The 14,664-nt window shown below is 42.7% G+C and overlaps 1 protein-coding gene across 2 annotated transcripts in view; it reads right to left on the bottom strand.

Moving 5' to 3' along the window:
• The window catches only part of dnah9l (dynein, axonemal, heavy polypeptide 9 like), a 38,563-nt gene that overhangs the window by 23,302 nt on the left and 597 nt on the right, over positions 1 to 14,664 (bottom strand). The window contains exons 2-30 of one of the 2 annotated variants that reach the window (XM_085805852.1): positions 14,262 to 14,405; positions 13,895 to 14,085; positions 12,276 to 12,471; positions 11,716 to 11,815; positions 10,711 to 10,922; positions 10,391 to 10,624; positions 10,004 to 10,171; positions 9,356 to 9,472; positions 8,998 to 9,135; positions 8,658 to 8,782; positions 8,041 to 8,236; positions 7,100 to 7,204; positions 6,777 to 6,968; positions 6,276 to 6,476; positions 5,465 to 5,800; positions 5,248 to 5,325; positions 4,854 to 4,909; positions 4,642 to 4,762; positions 4,326 to 4,495; positions 3,949 to 4,171; positions 3,744 to 3,860; positions 3,466 to 3,552; positions 3,160 to 3,318; positions 2,881 to 2,964; positions 2,614 to 2,772; positions 2,218 to 2,340; positions 1,084 to 1,206; positions 605 to 829; positions 270 to 488 (exon numbers count right to left, since the gene is read on the bottom strand). In XM_085805852.1, the coding sequence (XP_085661978.1) occupies positions 270 to 488; positions 605 to 829; positions 1,084 to 1,206; positions 2,218 to 2,340; positions 2,614 to 2,772; positions 2,881 to 2,964; positions 3,160 to 3,318; positions 3,466 to 3,552; positions 3,744 to 3,860; positions 3,949 to 4,171; positions 4,326 to 4,495; positions 4,642 to 4,762; positions 4,854 to 4,909; positions 5,248 to 5,325; positions 5,465 to 5,800; positions 6,276 to 6,476; positions 6,777 to 6,968; positions 7,100 to 7,204; positions 8,041 to 8,236; positions 8,658 to 8,782; positions 8,998 to 9,135; positions 9,356 to 9,472; positions 10,004 to 10,171; positions 10,391 to 10,624; positions 10,711 to 10,922; positions 11,716 to 11,815; positions 12,276 to 12,471; positions 13,895 to 14,085; positions 14,262 to 14,405 (4,599 nt within the window). Of the gene's footprint in view, positions 1 to 269; positions 489 to 604; positions 830 to 1,083; positions 1,207 to 2,217; positions 2,341 to 2,613; positions 2,773 to 2,880; positions 2,965 to 3,159; positions 3,319 to 3,465; positions 3,553 to 3,743; positions 3,861 to 3,948; positions 4,172 to 4,325; positions 4,496 to 4,641; positions 4,763 to 4,853; positions 4,910 to 5,247; positions 5,326 to 5,464; positions 5,801 to 6,275; positions 6,477 to 6,776; positions 6,969 to 7,099; positions 7,205 to 8,040; positions 8,237 to 8,657; positions 8,783 to 8,997; positions 9,136 to 9,355; positions 9,473 to 10,003; positions 10,172 to 10,390; positions 10,625 to 10,710; positions 10,923 to 11,715; positions 11,816 to 12,275; positions 12,472 to 12,725; positions 12,810 to 13,894; positions 14,086 to 14,261; positions 14,406 to 14,664 lie in introns of those variants that run through there. The other variant, XM_085805853.1, reaches the window with a different exon arrangement.

Genomic DNA, 14,664 nt, shown 5'->3' with positions numbered 1-14,664 from the left:
GTACATATGTATAGGTCTTCATGTTGATTGTTTGACTGTTTGTTTGTTTGTTTACATGTAAAATCAAAACCAATAAAAAGTAAATGACAAAAAAGAAATGTTAACAATAATCTTCTGACAGGAATCTAAAACAATGAAAAGAAAATTAAAACAACAAGGATCGATGTTCTTCACTCCACCAGGGCATAGTCTGAAGAAAATATCGAACTGATGACTCTGGCCATGTCTATGTCTCTTTCAGAAAACATAATAAATTTGTGATTTCTCACCTGTTTGGGTTGTGTTCCCTTGGAGACAATCTCCAGCAGGTCTGAGGCAGAGACAAAGTAAAATCTGGGGAATGTGAGCCTCTTGGTCTCCAGGTACTCGGCCAGGGCTTTCTCACACACAGACAGCCTCTGCTGCAAAGTCTCCAGGTTCTCCAGGAAGCCTGGATGGTTGGTTACCTCAACCACATTATTGTTCTTCACCACCTCAGTCATCAAGCTCTACAATTTTTAAAAAAGTAGGGGCACAAAGAAAGGACAATATTAAGGTGGAATGAGGTGGGTGCGCTGCTAATACAGTCGATGGAGGCCCTTGCTGGACCACGTGGATGTGTTACCTGGAAGTCAGTGTGTATTCCCTGGAAGCGCTCTGCGTCATTGGCCAGCTGGCAGCGGATGTCGTGGCTGTTGGTGAAGATGCTGTTGAGGTGGGCCCAGGTCCTCTGGACAGACATCCAGGAGGAGATGACCAGGTCGGCCACCATCAGCTTCTTCTGCCACCCGCTCACCTCTGCCTGGAAATACTCCACATACTTGCTCATCAGGATGTTCTGCAGCTGCACCTGAAGACGAATAAAACAGGTGCTTAACCCAGAGGTCTGTAAGAAACCTGTCTGGTGCTCTATTATACATAAATTGAGACACATTCTGCATGTCCTTTTTGCTGTCTTTATTGTTTGGGTTTTGATTGGCTACCTCTTTGATGTCAGTGAGTTTGTGTGACCAAAACTGTCACAATATCAAATAACTATCACACTATACACATTGAACTACTGCAAGGAAATCATAGTAGTATATTATATTGTTACACCCTCACCTGATTGTCCTCCAGTGTCTCTATCAGATTCTCATCCGCTTTGAGGAGAGGGGTTCCTGTGCTGGTATGAGTCTCGTACGACAGGGACATGAAACTCCATGTGTGGGTTATTTCAGCCAAAACCTACACAACGGGAGAAAACGTTTCCTTTTAAAATGTGAATTCTGAAGAATTGTTAAAAAAAAGCAGCAGTGCAAAAATAAAGCCACTGTAAAGATGTTATTATGTTTGATTATCACATCTCTGCATCAAGATTGGATCTTATTTGTTGTCTTTAAAAGTAGAGACCATGCTCAACATTGTTGTGACAGTCGGTGAAGGTTAATTTCTTTTTCATTAAGATAAGAAACTGTTTCTCAAATGTGCATCCATGTGAGCTGATCTTTCTCAGTGAGTTTAAACTATTAAAGGGATAGTTCAACATTTTGGCAAATTGGCCCATTGCCATAATCGCTATAGTCATAGCAGTAGGTTCATTACCTTTAATTGTAGGTGTAAGCTATTTTCAGTACGGCGGAGCGCAGCAGCTGGCTGCTCAGAGCTACGCTATGGAGGCTAACGGAATTTCTTGGTTTCCCTCATTAAACTCATCAAATTCAACATCCCAAAACTCCACAGCGCTTTTGTAGACAAGTTGTGACCTGCACAACCACCACGCTATGAGATAATGACGGAACGATACGAAACGGAGCCGTTTTCGAGGTAAATACAGGGTAAATACGGAGACTGCTTGCTGAAAAACTGTCCCTGAACGCAACGCGCATCAGCGGTTTTGTATGAATTTACCTCGAAAACGGCTCCGTTTCGTATCGTTCCGTCATTATCTCATAGCGTGGTGGTTGTGCAGGTCACAACTTGTCTACAAAAGCGCTGTGGAGTTTTGGGATGTTGAATTTGATGAGTTTAATGAGGGAAACCAAGAAATTCCGTTAGCCTCCATAGTGTAGCTCTGAGCAGCCAGCTGCTGCGCTCCGCCGTACTGAAAATAGCTTACACCTACAATTAAAGGTAATGAACCTACTGCTATGACTATAGCGATTATGGCAATGGGCCAATTTGCCAAAATGTTGAACTATCCCTTTAAATGAGTGACTACAGCACATTCAATATAACATATATACTGTCTCTTCCCACCTTCTCTATGGCCATTTCTTTCACAGCCTTGTCCACTATGTTCTTGACCTCATCCTCCACACGGTGAAGGTGTAATTCCAGGAGGTCCCCCAGGGTGGTGCCCTCTCCCATTACAAACCTGACCTGAGGGCCAAAAAAACAACAAAAACACACAAGGCAACCATGAGTGTGATTAGATTTCAGATCAGGATAATTGGGTTCACTGAACTGTGCTGGTCATTAAAGGGCTGGAGGAGTCTGTGGGATAGCTGGATGAAGGTACAGTACATGAAGACTAGATTAAAGAAGAACAGAGCGAAACTCAATAGAATGCACAGTGCAGAACCTGATCAATGGAGAAACGTTATTGAATCAGATGCTACTCGATGCTGAGAGGCAGCAGAGATAGTCTCATACCCCGGTGGTGTTCATAAGCTGTTGCCAGTGTCTCTCTCTAACGGCAGAGTTTTGCAGCTCGTTGACCGCTCTCAGAGAGGTCAAAAGGTTCTTCACAGTCGACTCCAGACCCATGTAGACGTCCCACACCCGCACCTCCTTATCCAGCATCTTCATCTCCTTCAATATGAGGGATATAGTCATTAATTATGGAAGGATTTAACACTTTTTATTTACCCCAGGAAAAATGTGAGATCATTTCTGTCTGTTAGTGGACGAGTGCCATACTTTGGCAAATCGTCTGAGCTCCATGTCCATCTGCTCGACGTTGATCTCCTTCCATATAGTCTTGGTCCAGTCCTCTATACTGGTCTGGCATGGGGATGAGAAATATTTAATCTGTGATTCTCTAATGACCTTTACAGAATAAAAGGACATCGGAACACTGAGCAGTCAAAGGCTGCGCCTCACCATGATCTCCTGTGTTAATTGTATGTCTATTGGAGCTCAACCATAGCTCAGAAATCAAAATGCCAACCTATTGTAATTATGATGATTATTGTGTACCTGGACAAAGATGACCATGTCCCAGACTGCTTTGACCAGTATGATGTCAGAGCGACACTGACGCAGCTGCTTGTAGTCTGGGAAGCTGACCTCAAATAGATCAGCCGTGTCCTGCAGCTTCTTCATTTCTGCCTCCATCACTGCTACCACTCGATTAGACTGGAGACAAGGACAATTTAAAATGCTGCACATTATAATTTCCTTGAAAACTGACCGGACGGAAACTATTCTATTTAATCACCTAGTGTAAGGCATGGTCTTTTATTTCTGAAAAGGTACCGTAATCATATTCACTTCGCATCTCACCTTATCAATAAATCTATATGGCTCCTCCACACTGATCTTGAAGATGGACTCAGTACGAAACTGTTCTCTGAATTCATGCTGTTTCACCTTAAATATTGAGGAAAAACAGGACATGTGAGTTTCTCCAGCTCTCCAGCTATGACTGTCCACACTGGGGGGTGAGGTGTCAGTCATATATAATGCAGGACAGAAAGTGATACGGTTTATATGTCAGATATTGAGCTCTTTGTCAGGGGGCTGCCACACTGACATCCTACCCTGCTCACACACGGCCTCACCTCGAACCGGACACACTTCCTACGTATAACTGAAACTTCATTTGACTGTAGAGGCGCCACTTCATGTTTGACTGTAAAGGCAATTTTCCTGAGGCTTTTCCACTTCTCTGGCAGCTCCTGTGTAAAGAATGCAATTAAGTGAGAAAAGTACAGATCAAATGCGAGTATCCATGGAAATGTGTGTATCTGTGGCAAAGGCACACACTTCCAGCTGCGTGTAGACGCTCTCAGGCAGCTGCTGTCCGTAGGTCTTTAGGAGGTCGGCGGTAGATTTGAGAGGCTTGAAGTGCTGCTCGCTGCTGATCTGTCTGTCTCGTATGGCCATGAGGTGTCCCATGATGTCCACGAGACCTGCGTAGTCACCATCTGTTACCTTTTTAGAGAGGCCGTGCGCTGTGTCTTGGACAAAAGACGATAATTCCCTCACACTGTGGGATAAAGAGGAAGGAGGATGATGTGAGCTTTAAAAGCGGAGAGCAATTTCAAAATATTTCTCAGATCATTTTCTATAGCTGAGGGCCAATTTAGAGTGATCGCAAGTGCGTTTGCAGACATCAGTCCTCGTCTGTGCTTGTTTCCCACCTCTGGTTCACATGATTCAGCAGGTGCTCCTTGAACATCCAGCTCCACTTCTTTATGACATTCATCAGTGTGTGTTTGAAGGGTCTGATGTCGAGCTGCAGCCAGCCATAAAACACCCTCCTGTCCTCCAACTTGCTCACTCGTACGTACAGAGACTCAAACAGGTTAATCTGGAATGATGAATTATATGACAACTCAGAGAAAGCGGCCAAAGAGGAAAGGAGCAGAAACTGAAGTTGGAATCGACCACATCTGTAAAAAAAAAAAAAAAAACCCCACTAAACTGTGGTTGAATGCAGGAATAGTGAAGCAGCACCTGCTCTTTGAAGTTATCCAGTGTGGGTGGGTTCTTCTTCAGTTCATAGTCGGCATACAGCTCGGCTTCTTCTGTGCTTAACACGTGGCCGTAAAGCAGAAACTGCCTCATGAATTCAGACCTGTGAAACGTTAGATGAAAACCGTCTTTGATTTTCTCTCCAGATTCGATCTCTCTATCTCTGCATTATTATGACAGTGACCACCACTGACCTGTCATCGGTCCAGAGGTAGCGGTAGCTGGCAAACGATCCTTGGTACTCCCTGACCTGAAAATCAACACAGTCTTTCAATTTCAAAGCCTGTTAGAATAATAAATGGGTGCTTTTGGTTTAACAGTGATTTTATGCTATGACTAGTAATCTGGCAATGACATGGGAGGGATTATTTTGTACATTGTTCAATTTTTTTGTATTCTTTATGTATTTTTATACATCTCATCTGTGCATGGTGTGGTTGATATGTACCCATAACCCATCTCATGTGTCTGTAATGGCTATCCAGCACCGCACATTTGTTATAATGAGAAAATGCCAATAAAGAGATCTTGAATTCAAAAAAGAATGATAAATGGGTCTTTATGTGTGGACAGAAATCAAACACTCACCTTTGCGATGGCTGAACGTGCCCGGGAGCGGATCACATGGCACATCGCTGACAAATCCTCCATTTTATTTATGTCACACTGGCAAGATAGCAGACAATCAAGCAGACAGCATAGTGTGAAATGGCAGCGTCTGTGTCAGCAGGAAAATATATATCTGCATGTGTACACAGCATGCATGCACTTCATGTATAAGCCTAACATCTAATCTGTACTACACCTGATAGTTTTCCAGCTGTTTATGTTTTGCCACTCTGGGAATGAAGGACGCCATGTTTGTGATGTTGGCCACCATCTTATCCACGATATCGTAGAAGTTACCAGCGCGGCCGTAGTCGAATGAGGGGTCAAAGGTCATCTCATTGTTGTTGAGCACCAGCTGGACCTCAAACAGCGGAGTGATACGCTGGGCTGCGTCCGTGTTGTCCATGAGGTACTGCAGAGAGCATCGCACCGCACTGGAGAAGCCTGCCAAGATGGTCCGATCCACATAGTCTGTGTAGGCCTTCCACTCGCTGCTGCTCAGGTCTGTCACCCCGAGCAGAGACTGGTTGTCCTGCAGCACAGTGGGAGGGTGAGAGATGCGTCACTGGGAGTTAAGGAGGATGTTAAAGGTGCAATATGTAAGAATGTGGCCAAAAACAGTTACTGCAGTCAAATTCAAAACACAGCGATCTCATTTTTTCTCCCAGCCGTAGCGGCAGCTCAGTGGACCAGACCGGAGGCTGAAACACCACTGACGCCGCCGTGACTGGGAGAGAGGGCTAGGTGGCGCAACATGTAAACACGTAAATTCAAAACATAAACATGATTTGCAGTTTGCAAAAAAAGATTTTTAATGCAAATACTCTGGATGTACTATTGTTGTTGGTGAGTTCATCATGTTATATGAACATTATTCCTGAGTCTCTGTGACATATTAGGAGGATTTTACGGCCAGTTGCTTTAGATTTCTTACATACTGTACCTTTAACATACAGTAATACTATGTGTTGTGAACAGGTCCTTCTCTCTGAGGCGTGTGAATATACCTGCAGAAGTTTGTGTATCTGCTCCCCTGTGCTGGCGATGAGAGCATGCTGTTTGGAAACACTCTCCTCAATGTCAGAGAAGATGAGGAGAGCAGAGCCATGACTCTTTCTGGTGATGAAGGCCCGATGGCTGAATTTACCCATAAGGGCCTGGATGGCTCCCACATTAGCTTTGCTCTTCCGGACACGACTAGAAATGCTCTGGTGATGGCAAAAGAGAGCACCGATTATCACTGGTGATTACCCTTTTGGTGAACAGCTGCATGCTGCTTTTTGTTATAGGGTTTTTTTTCTATGAGGAAAACTGGCCTGAAGCACATGAGGAGAATATCAGGTTTCATGTTACACTGCTCACGGCTTTTGACAATGTTAATAAACTTTTTTGTAATTCAGCTAAAAATGTATGTGAGATCAGATTTAAATAGTGCCGATATTTTAGTAAAAGAATATCACTCACTCGCTTAAACATTATATTTAGCTCAAATAAGAAATGTTCAGTACTTTAACCAGGTCTCGTGTGCTCTTCATGTAGTCCCATAGGTCATCCTGAGCCCATGTAAGCTCCTGGAGGGCGGGCTCAAGCTGGTGTTTGGTTCTGTCCATATCATCTTTCACCAGTCCCAGCTCCACAGCCAGGATGGTACTTTGGAGCTGGTTGTACCATTGGGTCACCAAGGTCAGTGTCTGTGTGTACTGCATGGTGCAAAGGAGTGCATCAGGTGGTTTGTGACATAGTTTATAGATCAACAAACCTTTTATTTTGAAAGAACGTCTCCACAGTTAATGCATCAGTATCAGCTGTCGCAACGACCAGTGCGACCTACCATATAGAGTCTCTCCCGTTTGGAGTAGAGATGGAGAGCTGCTTTAGGAATGTTTTGGTTCTTCAACATAGCCAGATACTTCACCTCCCTGAGCACCGATGTCAACTGGGAAGAGAGGCGGAGGAAGAAGAGAAAATGTAATCAATGATTTGATGGATCCAGTTTAAGGTCGTTGTTTTGTTTCTTTTTACTTCTGCAGGAATAAATCTGAATAGACAGAATCAGCTCCATAAAGTGAAGGTCTAATTTAGACTTATGAATAGTTGAGTGGTAGATGCGTAAAGGCCAATCATGGTTTGAACTGAGGGCACACACGCATTATGCGGCACATCAGATGAAATGTGAACGGTGCATGAGGTAAGTTGTTTATCCTTGGGGTAGAGTGCTTGATTTTGACACTACTGGTTAAATATATTCATTGCTGCTGTGCTTTTCAGAAAACGCTTCGTCTTGTTTCTCTGATTTTATGTTGATTATGTTTGGTGGTTTTCTTTGGTCTTTTCACACTCTGGTTATTGCTGCCACTGAAAAACAGTTCATCTCTTTATTCAATGCAAAACTGTTGCTACTTTTGGTAATTTGAAGCACAACAACAGGATGTTGGGAAAGGGAAATGAATTAGTGTGGGATTTACTAAAATTATTTTTGTGTGCATTCAATTCAACCTAATTCAGTATTATCCTATAATAATTAGTGCATGTACATATATTTAAATGGGTTTGCATATTATCTATGGTGTAAACTCAACTTAACAAGTTTGATTACAGAGGAGTTTGTACAATCAATCATTGATTCACTGTATTATTATTTATCTTGTGTATAAGCAGCAGCACTGTAGTTGCATCTCTGCATCAATTCCACACCTGACAAAAAACTGTTCATCTAAATATTTTAACTCTTATCAATGTATTTAATGGTGACTGGGTGTTTTTGGTGCTTACAGCAGGACTGAAGTTGACCTGGAACAGGCCTGTGTCAGTGTCCAGTGTGAGCAATGGTTCCTTCAGGTGGGTTTCACAGATTTCCTCCAAGCCCTCGGTCCACTCTGAGAACAGCTCCTCATCATGCTGACCCAGAACCTCCAGTACATGCTCACACTTCCGGAGGACATCGTCCGCCTCTGCGCACCCCAGAGGCCTGGAAGGAAGAGCAGGGGGAAAAAAAGGATCGTATTTGTACATTAGCTTGTATTTATTGACAAGTGGATTATTATTGCAGTCTGTATGCTAGGGTTTTTAAACACCTACATGCTGATATAAAAAGTGAGTGCAATATCAGCGTTATGAGCTGACTGAACATCTCTCAAACATTACATTTCTCAGCAATCAGTTGCTTTTGAAGAATTGACAAGTTTAGATGTAGTTTTTTTTTCTCCAAAGCATTACCACACCTCAGATGAGGATTTCTGAGATCAGTCTGAATTATACAGTTGACTTTGAAAAAAGAGCTCTAAGGAATCTTAATTGTGTTTCTAACAGTGAATATTAAGCTAAACAACACATCTGCTAGATCTTGGAGAACACTAGATAAAACTGTGTGTGTATGAGTCAGTTCATACATATGGGCCAGCTGGCAAAGGTTACTCCTGTTTGTCAGGATGCGTGTTCGGAGCTCCTGTGACCATTTGAGGTTTCCAGCCACTGACGGCATATTTTTCCCCAGCACTGCACAGCCGGACCGTATCTGAAAAACAAAGACATGATTCATTATTGTGTCATACTAGGTTCTTAAAATGTGTTCAGATGTATGAAGTGTATCCACCATAAGAAGCTGTTACAGACTTTTCCATTGTTGGTGGTAACTGAGAGTAGTCTGAGAATATAGCTGTATCTTATGTTTTCTGCGTGAAATATTCAAGTTTCTTTGCCATGTAAATTATTTCTGTTGTAAAATCTTACCCCATCTCTGTGTTGATCCAGTATAAACTGACAGTGGTCTATTTCCTGGTTGAACATTGTCAACAACATGTTGTAGTTGGGAGAGAACAGCTGGTGGATCCGGGGTCTCTCAAGCAAGGTGCCGAAAATCTTCAACAACTAAATGGGACAAAAGCAGTTTTAAGACAGTGTACTGTGATCTAAACACAGTAAGAAGGCCCAAAATATTTGCATTCGTTGTAATTCCCGATAAGATGCTTCTCATCTGAGACCAACGTGATGTTGGTGCTATGTTCTCCATATGCTCTCTCCATGTTCCTTGATGGCCTGAAAGAACAATATGTGTTTAAAGAATGGGAGCTCAGATGAACAGACATACCTTAAAAGTGGACTTCAGGTTTTTGGAGTGCTGGAAAGCCAGATTGAGGACCGTCCCAAGCCTCTGGTCGAAATCTCTGTTCTGCTCCATAAAGCGCCTGTAGTGATGCACAAAATCCTAGACAAGAATTGCCATTAGACAGGAAATGGTGGTTATTTCCAGTCCCTTTCCTGATTACAAAGTTTTGATCCATTTTTTATGGACAATTTTTATCCCATAATATTTCCAGTGTACTTCAAGTTCCCCTTAGCTCAGTTGATCAGTAGCAGCTGGAATAACACACTTGCAAAAAAAAGTATTACAAAAGAGATCAATTTCTGATTGAGTTCCAGTTTAGATTGGCTGAGTCACACGGGAAGCTGTTGTAAAATAGCTGTAAAATATCTAGTAAATTAAATATTGATGCACTGACAAATAATGACTGCTGTCACTGGTTCTTGTGTGTTGCTTAGCAACTACTTTGCTTTGCTACTTTTCAATTACTCTACTGCTGGGCAGAAAAATAACATCTAATTGTTATTTTTTATTATTTGGCTGTGTCTGTCAATTCCACTTAAAACTGGCTGTGAATCAGAGCCCTTTGGGGGCATATTCATCAAATAACACTATGATGTCAAACACAACTGCAGCAATGTCACCAAGGCTCACATCATTAGTGTAGTCTAAGGGGTCATATTTGCTCTCTCTGAGGGCACGCCAGCGGTCATGAAACTCCTCACTCATGTTGGAGACCATCTCACTGAGGACTTTCCCTCTGGATCCACCCAGTTCAATCTTCTCCAGCTTCAGAAAGTCCAGCGCTGTTGCAAAAAGTTCCTACAGATCAAAGAAGAAAACTAAATGACTAAAATTGGTAGTGATGGTAGTTTAAAACACTTTCTGTGAGGAGGCACTTTTACTATTCACAACAATAAATCAAAAATATATCAACTGACATTCATGTAAAATGTTGTTGAAAACAAACCGTTCCAACACCCTCTCTTTACTACTAACAGCCAGCAAGCAACACAGAGCTACGCCTGTAAACCTAAGCACCTCGATCATGAGCAGCCTTTCCATGATGCAGTCTGAACGCTTGAATACAAGTGCAGATGGAAAGTCCCACAGTTTGATGGCCTCGTTGTATTTGTAGTACTTGGGGATCTGCTGGCGGTGAGTGTGAAACAACTGCTTAAAGGTGCGAAGGACCGAGATGGTTATCTGGACTCTCTCCACTCCTTCCTCAAGCTCCATCTTAAACAGTTCCTCTGGGATAAGGTAGGCGAACGCCTGTAGACAAACGCAACCATATGAATGAAAAATTATTCAGTTTGTCTTCATTTCCTTCACATAAACATGAGATAGCATTGCTTTACCTTTTCAATTATCAGGTTACAGAACTCCTGCAGGAGGACAACCATGCGCTGTGGCGTGCAGTAATACTGGGATCGGCTCCAGATGAGGCACAGTGTGTGGAAGAGTGGAGGCAGCAGGGCGTCCACATGAGGGAAGCTCCTCTCTTCTAAGCTGCTGATCAGTTTCCGCAAAGGGCGAAGATATAGATCTATGTCCTCTGCTTCCAGCACAGCTATAAATATCACATACAGATAAACTAATGTATAAGATTTAAGTGGCCATAATGAGGAAGCAATATAATATAATGCAGTGTTTCCTGGTGTTGTTATACATATACACAACCATCAGGCATTACATTATGACCACCTGCCTAATATTGTGTTGGTCCCAAATATGCAACAAACTGCGATGCACTGTGTATTCTGACACCTTTCTATCAGAGCCAGCAGGAACTTCTTCAGCAATTTGACCAACAGCAGCTGGTCTGTTGGATCAGACCACACACAGGCCAGCCTTCGCTCCCCACGTGTATCAGTGAGCCTTGGCCGCCCATGACCCAGCTGCCGGTTCACCACTGTTCCATCCTTGGACCACTTTTTAAAGATACTGACCACTGCAGAGCAGGAACACCCCACAAAAGCAGCAGTTTTTCAGATGCTCTGACCCAGTCGTCCTTGTCAAACTCACTACAAATCCTTAAGCTTGCCTATTTTTTCCTGCTTTTAAAACATCAACTTTGAGGACAAAATGTTCACTTGCTGCCTAATATATTCCACCAACTATAGTAACAGGTACCATGATGAAGTGTTATTCAGTGTTATTCACTTCACCTGTCAGTGGTCATAATATTATGCCTATCATGGTGTACCTATTGGTGCCTATTGGTCGTTATCAGGTTAAATAAAAATGTGTTTTACTCTGAGACAGAGAGAATGAACCCCACCCCCATAAATCATTTATATCTAATTTTAAGGTATGGCTTCATAAGAAATTAGAAAATGCATTATTTTGTAATGCTGATGTACCTTCATTGACTTTATGGCAGACATCCTGAAAGGCAGAGTAGTAACTGCTCTTAACTCTTCTCAGGATCTCCATGATCTGGTCCACTTTGGGGCTCTGGATCTTTAAAAAAAAAAAAGGACATCATAGTTTCATCTTGTAGGTATCACCTGGACTAATGTGTAAAGATAAATATTCCATTACTGTGATGATGCATTTAGTGTGTCATGCAACACAAAAGGGATCTGCTGACTTCTTTTTCAATAAGCCTGGGGGTATTTGTATTGTGTCGCTGTACTTCTTTTTCAAATGTGCTGCTGCTTTTGTTGTTATTTACTTTGTATGCTGTTTGTATTTTTTATGTATCTTGTGAAGCACATAAATAAAATTTTACATTACATCTTACATTAACCAATTCAGTGCGCTCAAACAAACCATGGACCCAAAGTCTAGTCTTAAGGAATAACATTATCTAATGTCCATCAGTGACATTAAACATCTTTGTTCTTAGAGCAGCCAATTAATTTTTCATTTCACAGTTTGAAGCGATTGCACCCCTGTCAGCTTAGAACAAGTCTCATACTTGTGACTGGATGCCCAGCAGGTTTTCTCTCTGAGTGGCCCAAAACTGGAGCTCCACATTGGGGCCTGGGCGGTCTCCCCGGAGCAGCACCATGCCAGAGTCTTTCTTCAGGATATTCCATATCTGTCCAGACCACTGAACTATCAAAGTTTCTATAGAGTATAACAAGCCACGGTCCAGTGGCCAGCCAGTGGGGCTGAGGGAGACAGACACAGAGAGAGAGAGAGAGGGACAATCAGTGTGGGCGGAAACGGGAAAATGCATGGACTGAAGATCATGAATGCGGAGTCAGCCAACCGATGGCAGCAGCACAGGCAACACGTCGCACACGTTTATAAATGCTAAAGGAAAAAATCTGGGCTTTGCATTCATGATGCTAACAGAGCTAGCCACAGAGCAACTATCTAGTCAAACTTTGCCAAAGCCTGCGGATCAGCTGACAACACTTACCGCTGTTTTGAAGGTGTCTGATATTCCTCTTCTTAGCTAACTGTGATTAAAGTAACGTTAGGCTGCGTACTGCACAATAAAAAAAGTTTGGCTACGGTAGATTTCCAAGTTGTGAGGGATGACATTTCTACTGACCACAGTAAACAAAGATGGCGTCCGGGGAAAGGTTTTGAAATATGGAGAAATAGATTAAAGTTGAATCGTTTCAACTACCAATGAAACATTTTCTCCTTACACTTCTTTTATTAATATAATTAGATTATATATAGAATATATTATTGTTCATACATTTTTTTTTATTACGTCATACAAGGAAGGTGGTTGGTCAGTTGTCATTTCTGGTGGAGGTGGCGGGACCAGGCGCGGACGTCTAGAGCAGTGCCAGGTTATTAACATATAAATATATAATGAATATTATGCTGAATGAAAGAACAATAAACCAATCTGAAAGATACGGTGAGTATATTAGTCAAATGGCCTGTGGCTGTGTAGGGTTTCTATAAAGCGTTTTAAAGAGGAAGTCCGGTTGCTTTTCCTCTGTTTGCTGGCGGCCTGGCCGTGCATTTGTTTACAAAGGAGCCACGAAAAATCAATACATGGCTCGGTTATGTTATGACGTGTATATTTGTGTAGTCTTTAACTGTCATAAACAAAAGATTGCGGGTTATGGAGCCAGTTTGTGTCGGGGCGGCGGGCAGGTAGGCTAAACACCGATGTTGCAAGGTTGTTTGTCAGCGTGAGACGCCAGTGGAAGTCAGACAGCCTCCATTCTCATTGTAACAAGCCACAAGTCATGTAGTTAATTATCACATTTATTCCGGAGCTTTTTAATTAAGGTAGAAATGTAGCATAGCCACGGGAAAAATCCTGCTTATTTCCTCTTTAAGTACAAAAATTAGCATCAGTTTCAGTGCTATTCTGCTATATAATAATGGCCACTAGAGTACTGGGGGGGAAAGCACCACTACCTTCAAGAAGCAGAACGGTGCAATGGAAATATATGCAATTATTGCTGCCATTGTTGTTATTGCCAAACAGCTATTCAGCTGTCAACCTAACACTTCTGTAGCTACTAGCTATGTTACTTGCTCTCTATCATAAGTAAGCACAGAAGGAGCACTCATACGCACATGGTGGTGAGTGACCATACTTTTATGCTAGATGCTGACCTGAGTGCAATGTCCTGAGGCCGTGCCCTCTCCACACACAGCGGCAGAGGCAGCAGGGTTCGTCCCTCAGCGCGGCCTCTCAGAGTCACCACCCTGCTCCTCAGCTTCTCCAGGTGCCTGTGGATGTCATCAGACACCACCCGCGGCCAGTCCTCATGGTTCAGACCATTGGACAGCACACACACCAGCACCTGTGCATGCAGTGGTCACACAAGCTGTAGTCACACAATGTGGACAGACAATGCATTCTTACTTTGTCGAGCCCTTCATGCACATAGATACAGTAGATACACAATGCCACCTGTACTGCTGTGTGGGCTTGGACCCCTGTATGGTCACTCACACTGACACACACACTCGAGCCCACCTCTGAGATGACAACAGGGAGGTGCTCCATGGGATATCCAGGCACCTCTCCCAACCGGAGTTGGTGTCTGAATCCTTGTCGTGTGATTCTCTTCACATTCTTCTTCAGCACGCACAGCAGCTTGGTCTTCCAGGGTGGAGACATCTTCACAGATGCAAAAACAGTAGGAATGCTTTCAACAGCATTGAAAGCACCAGAAATAAGTAGTGACTTATTTCAAAAAGTGTGTATGTTAGACAGGGTGTAGACGGCAAGCCCAGGAAATTTTAAGACCTAAAGAATATGCCCTCATGCCTGCTTATTGCTCAGTTAACTTCTCAGTATGTCATTGTGAATTCTTTTTGAACTTAAACTTTTTATTTATGTATGAAATGTCCTTCTTGGCAAACTGATATTGTCTCTT

The sequence above is a fragment of the Trachurus japonicus genome, chromosome 17, assembly GCF_045865225.1.
Source record: "Trachurus japonicus isolate A0001 chromosome 17, Traja_1.0".
Taxonomy (NCBI): Eukaryota; Metazoa; Chordata; class Actinopteri; order Carangiformes; family Carangidae; genus Trachurus; species Trachurus japonicus.
The sequence above is the reverse complement of the archived record's forward strand: the minus strand, read 5'-3'. Positions and strand labels throughout refer to the sequence as shown.